The sequence below is a fragment of the Pterocles gutturalis genome, unplaced genomic scaffold (assembly GCF_000699245.1).
Source record: "Pterocles gutturalis isolate BGI_N339 unplaced genomic scaffold, ASM69924v1 scaffold12178, whole genome shotgun sequence".
In the NCBI taxonomy this organism is placed as follows: domain Eukaryota; kingdom Metazoa; phylum Chordata; class Aves; order Pterocliformes; family Pteroclidae; genus Pterocles; species Pterocles gutturalis.
The window spans coordinates 14,697-24,082 of NW_010123132.1; the positions used below are offsets into that span (position 1 = coordinate 14,697).

The following is a 9,386-nucleotide window of genomic DNA, read 5'->3' on the forward strand; positions in this document are numbered from 1 at the left end:
TGTAGAAGAAGCAAGTGGAGGTGCAAGACTGTGAGGTTTAAAAAAAATGCCAGTTATGTAGGTTTTGTTGTTGGTTTTAAAGGAGTGGGGGGTGTCCCAGATCAGGGAAGGAGCTCTGGGGCAAAAGCTTGGCTCCTTTGAAATTCATGGCATAGCTTCCCTTTGCAGCCAGCACTCACCAGCACTTTTTTCCAGCAAGGCACTGCATCTTAGCATGTTTTAAAAATGGGCACCTTTCCACACCCACATACAGTTTGTGCTGCAAAAGCACTAGTGTCATGTGTCTTTGTGGGCACCACAACCAATCTCTTTTATTTCTCACTGTGAAGACAATTATTTGAAGATATAATTTTTTTTTAAAAATAGATATTTATACCTTCCCAAATCAGTAATTTGAGCAGGATGAAAAAATAAAAAGGAAATACAGAGATGGTGTGTCTGCACTGTACATGAACAAACAGTAATGAAAAAAAAAGAAATAAAATCTTTCTACAGAATTCAAGCAAAAATTACTATTTTCCAATAATTTTAGTAGACCCTTTCTTCCAGAAAAGGGTAGCTTTAAGATGACGTAAAGGCTGCAAAAAAAAAAAAAAAAATACAATCCCAGAAGGGATCTTTCTACTGAAAATGCTTTGATCTCCATTAAATTTCTTGTCAGCAGGCATCAAAAATGACATAATAGGATAAAGTAGCATTTCACTAGCTGGAATTCATGTGTATATTATTATCTGGCTTTGAATTTTGCTCAAACTCCAGGGCTATCTAAATCTTCCTACATTTTTCCTACTTTAGAGGTCCTTAACAACCATCACAGCAAGAACATCCATTTTAGATCTCAAAAAAACTGCATCCTTGCCAGAGCCTTGCCTGATAGGTTGATGTTTTCAAATTAGAAAGAAGCAGCAGCTGTAGGGCTGCTCTCACACTTCCCTGCAGCCCTAATAACATTGTATTTATCATTTGTCAAGTACATTTACTATTTGTCCCAGTGTCAGAGACAAGCAAGATCCAAAGGCAGAGGTTTGACCTATGGTGAAGGACAGTGACTGTCAACCCAGCTATAAACAGATATCACATTATTCCATGTCGGGTGTCAAATGACTATTGTAGCTATAATATTGGACAGAGGTACAGTTGTGGGGACAGGCCACTGTGTTTTATGCAACGTTATGTGGGTAGAAAGATAATACCTGGCTTTTATAGTCCTCTGGTAACATGGGTGTTGCTTCCCCTCATTTTAAAAAGCAACAGGACAAAACACTGGTACATCCAGAGTTATAAAGGCAGGACTTCTGGACTTTTAACTCTGCTTGTTCCACTGGAGCATATGGCTTCTCCCAGTCCTTTTCATAGGGCTTCCTTCTGCTATTTCCTATTTGAACGTGACACAAGCCTTACTTCTTTTTCTATGAAACCCGCTGAACTCAAAGCTAAACTCAGAGAGAGATTCCTATCAAATCCGCCATGACTTGATTTTCATAAGTTTATTTAGTGAGAAACTGTTCTGCTGTGTTTTAGAGCTTTGTTCACAAATTCATCATTTACATAAGAACAAAAAGCAGGAACAGGAGACCCAGGGAGGCTGAGGGGTCTCTGTCTGTGGAAACTCGCCATGGCCCTGAGCAACCTGCTGAAGTTGACCCTGCTCTGAGGAGGGGGGTTGGATTAGGGGATGTCCTGTGGTGCCTTCCTGCTTTGATCATTTTGTGTTACATGACATCTGTGAGCACACTGTCATTGCTGACACTGCACTTTTTGATTGTTTTTAAAGCATTGTCCATCACCCCTGCAATTTCACAGACCATGAAATCCCCACTTACAGGGGATAGAGTTACCTCAACATGTGCATATAGTACCACTGGAGATGTCCTACACTATCTCACATGGGCTTTGGCTGCAGCTCCAGAAAGGGAAGGATCTCTCAGAAGTCTATGGTTCTATCTGCTAACCCTGAGCAGAAGTCTTAGATGCCCTGGAGGACCCCAAAATTAGCTAAACTAACAACTAAGTGCTTAATGGAATTATCAGGAAATAATTAACTGCTGGTCATGCTTATTCTACTGAGTGTGGAGTAATTTTGTTGATACTTCCATATTTTAGTTTGCAGCGATGATTTAACTCATAAATTCAAAGGCTTCACTGTGATGAATGAAACTGAGCGATACGAAGCCCTCAGACACTGTCGTTATGTGGATGAGGTCATTAGAGATGCACCCTGGACACTGACACCCGAGTTCCTTGAAAAACATAAGGTACATTTCTCCCTTTATCCCTCCCCTCCTCTGTATAGATAGTTGAGAATGAACTCATTACAGTTGGGTAGTGGTTTTAAACTAAAAGAGGGTAGATTCAGACTAGATATAAGGAAGAAATTTCTTACATTGAGGGTGGTGAAACACTGGACCAGGTTGCCCAGCGAGGTGGTAGGTACCCCATCCCTGGAAACATTCAAGTTCAGATTGGATGGGGCTCTGAGCAACCTGATCTAGTGGAAGATGTCCCTGCTCATTGCAGGTGGGTGGGACTAGATGGCCTTTAATTGTCCCTTCCAACCCAAACCATTCCATGATTCTATGACTCTGTAAACAGCAAACCTGTGAAATTCTATTAGCTGGAGTAAATTATTTAATTCATTTAGTTCCAGTCACTTAAACTAGGTACACAACATCGCTTGCCTCAGTCTTTTCCAGAAAATGTTACATTTGTCTTGCCTTTTTTTCTCAGTATGCTGGGATGATTTCTGTAGTGCGATTTTTCAATAGTAAAATAGCACTGAAGATCAGCCATAAATTGGCATTCAGGAAAGGAGCTCATGAATGAGGAAAGTTATCACATAGTGACTGAAGTGCTGTTAAAGGCCTGAATTGAAGGCATGTTCTTTATTAATGCCATAATTGTCCAGAAATACGTAAAAATGTCATGGGCTCTCTAAAAGCCAGGATATAATTTATGTGCTACTGACTGTCTTGCAATATATATAAATCTTAACAAAACCACAATTAACAAGGATGTATTTTAGCGTCCACGTCACTGGTGATGATCCTCCACAACGATCCCCCACTGAACCAAAATTCAGTGATGGTGGCATGTGATTCTTCTTCTGTTCCCTGACAGATTGACTTTGTAGCCCATGATGACATCCCATACTCCTCCGCTGGCTCGGATGATGTATACAAACACATAAAGGAGGCAGGTAAGAGCAACTTTAAATTTTTAGCCTCATTTTCAACCTCAGCTCAAATTCTTTTATTGCTTTTTGACCACAACTGCTGGGAGAGAAGCAGTAGACATAATATCATGTTCTCTTACACCCTAGTGGTAGGTACTGCTGACTTCAGCAGAAAGATTTACTTTGTAAAACCACAGAGGATGGCCTTGGCTGAATTCCTGCCATAACCTCCAGGAAACCATTCAGATCTGTCATGAAAGAGCCCCATCTGGGTTTTTAAAACAATTTTAGGGTGCTCAACTAAGACCTTTGAATGGATAAAAGTTAATTTAGTTCCCACAGCAGCCCAGCCAACCGCAGTGGTTTGTTGATAATCATGAACTGTTAACTCCTTGACACAGTCCAGTCCTGAATATGGGCACACACAGGCAGCCTTCAGGAGTCATTAGGATCTGTTTCTGATTTGCACCAAGGTTCCTGATCATACCTTTCTTCTCCTGCTCCCTGGAGGTGCTGCTTTGAACACTGGGAAATCCATTCCTGGTCTCCATAAACATGTAGATTGGAGGCTTAAAGAAATTCCAGAGCAAATGTGCCTGATAGTAATTTGTCATGCAAAGTGACCTTCTCACACTATACAATTACAGCAGTAGACCAGGTATTGGCTTGAGCTGAAAGAATAAGCTTTTTATAGCAGCAGTTCTTGATCTTTTTCCACTTGCAAACCTCACTATGGTGTCAGACTTGCAACCCTCCTGTGGGATCTGCGGTTCTACTGTTTCAGAGCCACCACCAGCTTACTTCACTAGGCAATGGAACAAAAGTACCTCTGATAAGGAGGGGTCACCGAGAGACATACAGCATATGTGCTGGCCAGGCAGCTATTTTGCCTTTTTTTCTATAAGGTGCTGAGTGCACAGGACAACATGACAGGAGCCCTTGGTGTCACTGCATCGTTACCAGACTGAGCTGGAGAGTACCCAAACCTGGCACATCCTTCTCCGCTGTTGCTGGGCATGGGGGCAGTGTGCACGCAGCCTGACGAGAAATTCAAACTTTCTTAGCAGAACAGAGTATGGACTTAAAGCTTCAGGGACTTGTGGTCTGAAGCGTGTCTGTCAGTGTGAGATGCTGGAAAAGTGAATTCAATCCTGTATGGCTGAATTTTGTTACATATAAACTGGGAATAATGTTACCTTATTTGTGAAAAGTTTTGAGATCTAGTGCTGTAATAGTCCTAATGCTCCAGAGCAGCATTATTACAATAGTAAATTTCCCCCTTCTCCTCGGGTCTTTTGTTTTAAATAGACTAATGCTGTGGATGCACTTAGTTTTTTCCTTAGTCCCAGTACTCCCATTTTCCCAGATCAGGTTGCTGGGGAGCAGAGAAGCAGATGGGAACTGCGAAGCTCCTTGTGTAGATTCCCATGGGCTCCAATTTCCTACTCCCTACAGTGGGTGGGAGGGCATATGGATAACGGTGAGCTGGGTAACGGTGCACTGACTAAACCTCTGCATATCTGTGAACAAATAGTTTGGAAAACATTAATCAGTCCAACACATGAAGGCCTACGAAAGCAAAATCAGTGACTGCCTTCTCATACATGTGTTTGTGCATCTACTTGAAAACAATTCCAATTTTGGCTTAGCAAGGGTAGGGTTTGGATTTATTAATATATTCTTGTAGCTCCTATCTGTAAAGACTTCTGGCTCAAAGTAGGTTTCACTGCTTCCAAAAATAGTTTCCTGAGTGACTAGTGCAAGCCTGGGAAGCACGATCAGGGAAACCTCTCTGCTCATGATTAAAATAATCTATTTTTTAGCAGAGTATTAATTAGAGATCAGAAAGAAAAAATATCACATAGCATTTAGTCACAAGAGGCTGTTAAGCTTCTTGATTCATTCTCCAGATCTTTTTCTAACCCTGTGAAATTAGCTAGCAATGTCTGCCTACTTCAAGTGAACATGTGAAGATTAATTTGCCAGTAGCTATAGCACCCTTTTAAGACAAAGCACTACTTTTTTTTGCAAAACCATTTCCAGTCTTATCTCAGAGCACTCTCTCATCAGCAGCTCAATGTTGCAATTACATATAAATGATAGTAGTAATTTTTTGTAGCCCTAAATAGCTACTAAACCAAGGTGTGCTACTATTCTGTTATTATTTATTGCCTTTGTGGCTTGCCTTAACAGTTCAAGTGATCTGGTCTTGATGAAGAGCAATTAAAAGGCAATATATTCCTCAGGTATGTTGCGGGAAATACAAGCCATACTAATAAATGGTGTTTTATTAGGGACTGATCTGTCAGGGCAGAGAGAGTGGTTATACAGCCACTGACATGGCCAGGCAGATATGAAACAGGGGCTATGGAGACCGATACCCTCAGTCCCCACAGTATACCTATAGTTATTCACACCACTATTATGCTTCACCTTCCTGTTACAAGCTACTGGCACCTCCAAGGTGTTTTCCAGTTATTGTGAGGCATCTTTTACCTGAGCACACATCCTAGCTTTGGCCAAGGCCAGAGGCTGGTCTGTTTTACCCATCAGAACAAAGACCATCAGATGGTGCAGCACAGGAGTGAAGAGGAGAGTGGAAACACACAGGGGAGCAGCAAATGTCCTTTCAATAGTGTGGGTGGAAGCCAACCCACCCCGCTCCTTTATGTAACATTAAATAATAGCTATGCTTGTGGAAAGAACCACTCGGTGAACTGCCACAACTGTGAGGTTTAGCCTTCCTGGCTCAAGAGCCCCTGGCAGTCTGATAACATCACAGCTGACACCGTGAAGAGGGCAAGTTTTAGCCTTTCTAAAGACTGGAGGAAAAATGAATGGTATAGCAACCCAGCGCCTCCCCTAAGCTCACATGAGAACAACAGGAAAGAACTGGGAATACAAAGCAGGCAGAACTGCAAGTCTCTTACCTTTGATCAGGCATTTTTGTGTTCATCCTTTGCTATGTGCTGCAGTGCCTGGTCCTGCCATGCTTTCTCAGTGGGCTTTCTTTTCCCACTTTGCTCAGGAATGTTCATACCAACGCAGAGAACAGAAGGTATCTCCACGTCGGATATTATCACAAGGATCGTCCGGGACTATGATGTGTACGCCCGGCGCAACCTCCAACGAGGATACACCGCCAAAGAGCTGAATGTTAGTTTTATAAATGTAAGTACACCGATCTACATTTGCTTCTGAAACACCCTCTCCTAGGAACCCAAATGTAGAGTAAAGGCTAAGAAAGTATGTCTTCCTCCTGATGCTTTTAAAATAGGAGATAGAGTGCTGTGAAGAACATAATTTAAAAGAAACTGGTAAGCTGAAGGTAGTTTTAATTGCTCCTATTAATTAGCAGCTTCATTTCAATCTAACGCTTTCACATTTGTAACAAAGCTGCTGCTCCCCCTTCCTACTTGAGCTGTGACACAGTCAGAAAGAGCCCACACCCCCACCACAGGCTTCTCAGCCACTCACCCAAGACCTGATTTCTTTCTTTATTCCCATTGTGAAAAGGCAGCACAGAGAGCAAAGATTTTAACATCCAAACTTTCTCTACAAGCTGACAGGATAAAAACCAAAAGAGAAACAGCTGAGCAGCAAGATTACTAGAGGAAGCTACAATGGTTTTTAAAAGACGAGGAAGTGTGGTAGGAAGGAAGCTCTTACACAAGTGATGCTGAAGAGATCAGAAGCCACAATAGGTAAGGCAAGAGCACCATTTGAAAGGATGGCTCAGAAAAATGTAGCAGCTCAAGTTATTCAGCTTCCACATACAGAACTGTCCCTTACTCTCCAGTAAGGAGTAAAGAATTAATAGAAATGAAAGTTTACATTGCTTCATTTTCTGTTTCAAGTCTTAAGGCCTCAAGATAACCCACATTAACAAAGTCTGTCCTGTGATTGCACTGGCTCACAGGAGGACTTCCTCCTCCTTCCCTGGAGCTGGAAAACCCCCTTGTGAAGGACTGAATTGTGTCATTTTGTGACAAGTTTGTTTACTTGTTTCTTATTTTAAAGTCTGGTAGATAAATCAGATCACAGGACATAAATATTTATTTCACTGTCCTTCTTTTTTCAGTCTTCTATAAAATTTCTAAAAAAATCCTGCTTGTAAGTACTCCACCCACAAGGATCACTGTCGCAAATATCCATTAAATTAAGGCATGGTGGGTGCCTTGAGGGTTCTCAAATTTATCCTTTAGTGGCTCTGATGTTAAGATACTGTTGCGTAAGGTATGCTTCCCCCAGTCTCAAGACACTGATATATCCTGAAGTCCCTCCTGGCATTTGGTTATTTAGCTTATAGTAATTTAAATGCAGAAATACTAGTTTGCACCAGAGGCCATTTGTGTTTCAAAATAATAATAATAAAACCAAAAGCAAAACCAAGCAAACAGGATTTTGCCAAGACAGAAAAGCGCTGCTTTCCTTGTTAAAGAAAGGCTTGGTCACCTATTAGGTGCAAAGTAAGTTTGGTTTCTTTGGACCTTCAGGATTTTGTTTGGCCTTGTGTCCTGCAAAGACGGTTCTTCCAGTGATTCATAAGCTGGAATAAAACCTACCACAGCACTAAACAGTACTTGTTTTAAAAGTAAACTCAAGTGCCCATTAAGCAAAGGTCACAGGAAATTAAAAGCTGATAGTCAGCTGTGCTTCTACAGAGAGCATTACACCTTCAAGGGCACAACGTTAGTTAGCTGAGGAGCACAGAAGCGTTTCAGGACAAAAGCCCTTTAACCCTGAAGTATTTTAGAAGCTGAGCTCAACATTAGCCCCCCGACATTATCTTCTCTGTCCCTCTCTTTTTCTGTGTGTCTTTTCTATCAAGTGGCCACAAGCCACTGGCCCACACACATCTTTTTGTTGCAGCCGGAAGCTTCTACATTAGCTAGGCTTGGAGGTGAAGAGAGTTTTCCTTCTGCCCTGCAGAAACCCAGGCAAAGAAGCATTTTGGTCTAAATTATCATCCAGGCTGGCAAGTCAGCATTGGGCTGGGTTTGCTAGGAAACCCAAGGAGATTTTCCTTATGCTTAAGTTTGAGCTGTTAATTTCTCAGTTATATCCTTCACAAGATTCATATAATTATCAAGTGCTTTCAGTTTGAAAATATGGAAAGATTCATGTAAGGGATTAAACACAGTAATGGCACAACATGGTCTTTCCAATACGTACTTTCTGCACTTCATTCCACAAATGTTAAATTTGCATTTATAAAAATAATGTTGGAGTAGTTAATGAAGGCTATATGTATTAGGATACCTTAATGCAATTTTTTTCTTCTTCTCAGCTGTCAGTGGCTAAGTATTTCCAAGTCCCTATATATTAATCTGTGTCCACACTTTTAAAACAGGAGAAGAAATACCGCTTTCAAAACCAAGTGGACAAAATGAAAGAAAAAGTCAAGAATGTGGAGGAAAAATCAAAAGAATTTGTTTATAAGGTGGAAGAGAAGAGCCATGACCTCATTCAGACATGGGAAGAAAAGTCCAGGGAATTTATTGGCAGCTTTTTAGAGCTGTTTGGACCTGACGGAGCCTGGGTAGGTATTCTGCCATCCTAGGAAGTCTGAATAGTTTTTATTTATCTTCTGTAATGCAGATCAAGAGCAGATTCTTTTGCTGCAGTCTGTTTTAAAAGCCAGCACAGTAGGATAACGTCAAAACTGCCTTCTGAATCCAATAACACATGCCAATACTGCAGCGGGAGGATTTGCCACTTCTGTCTGTTGCTTCTTTGGGATAATTTCTGTCTTTTGTGAAGGTGTGATACTGAATGGGACACTGCATTCAGCAGAGCTGCATAACAGCAACACAGGAGCAAACACGACAATACAGTCCATTCTCCCCATTAGCACTAAATGGGACCACAACAGACATCAGAGAGGAATTATACACTGGAGGTGGTGAGGGAAGCAGGATGATTGAAAAGTTTTTCAATCGTTCTGTTTATGCTCTGTACTCAGCACTAGAAGATGACAGTTTTCTAACTTTAAACACTACTGATTTAAACTTTCAAGAAATTTATTTTACATGTCAAATAGCCAGGCTCATTTAATTGACCACAAGGAAGGCTCAGGTAGAACTGAAGCACTTCTGAAGTTCTCCTTGGTACGTGATGGCTCCACAGAGCCCATTTACCAAAGGTCCCCCAGGTGCCTTGGAAAGGCAGATTGAGAGTCTGCAAAAGCACCCTTCTGGGGAGAAACCCCCCG

At 41.5% G+C, this 9,386-nt stretch overlaps 1 protein-coding gene across 1 annotated transcript in view; it reads left to right on the forward strand.

Annotated features, from left to right (window-relative positions):
- PCYT1B (phosphate cytidylyltransferase 1, choline, beta) overlaps positions 1 to 8,714 on the forward strand; it is a gene marked incomplete at both ends in the record, with an annotated part of 11,387 nt that extends 2,673 nt beyond the window's left edge. Inside the window, 4 exons of the mRNA XM_010077794.1 lie at positions 2,104 to 2,255; positions 3,118 to 3,196; positions 6,201 to 6,343; positions 8,526 to 8,714. Coding sequence (XP_010076096.1) covers positions 2,104 to 2,255; positions 3,118 to 3,196; positions 6,201 to 6,343; positions 8,526 to 8,714 — 563 coding nt within the window. The remainder of the gene's footprint in view (positions 1 to 2,103; positions 2,256 to 3,117; positions 3,197 to 6,200; positions 6,344 to 8,525) is intronic.
- Between the last annotated feature and the right edge of the window lie 672 nt (positions 8,715 to 9,386).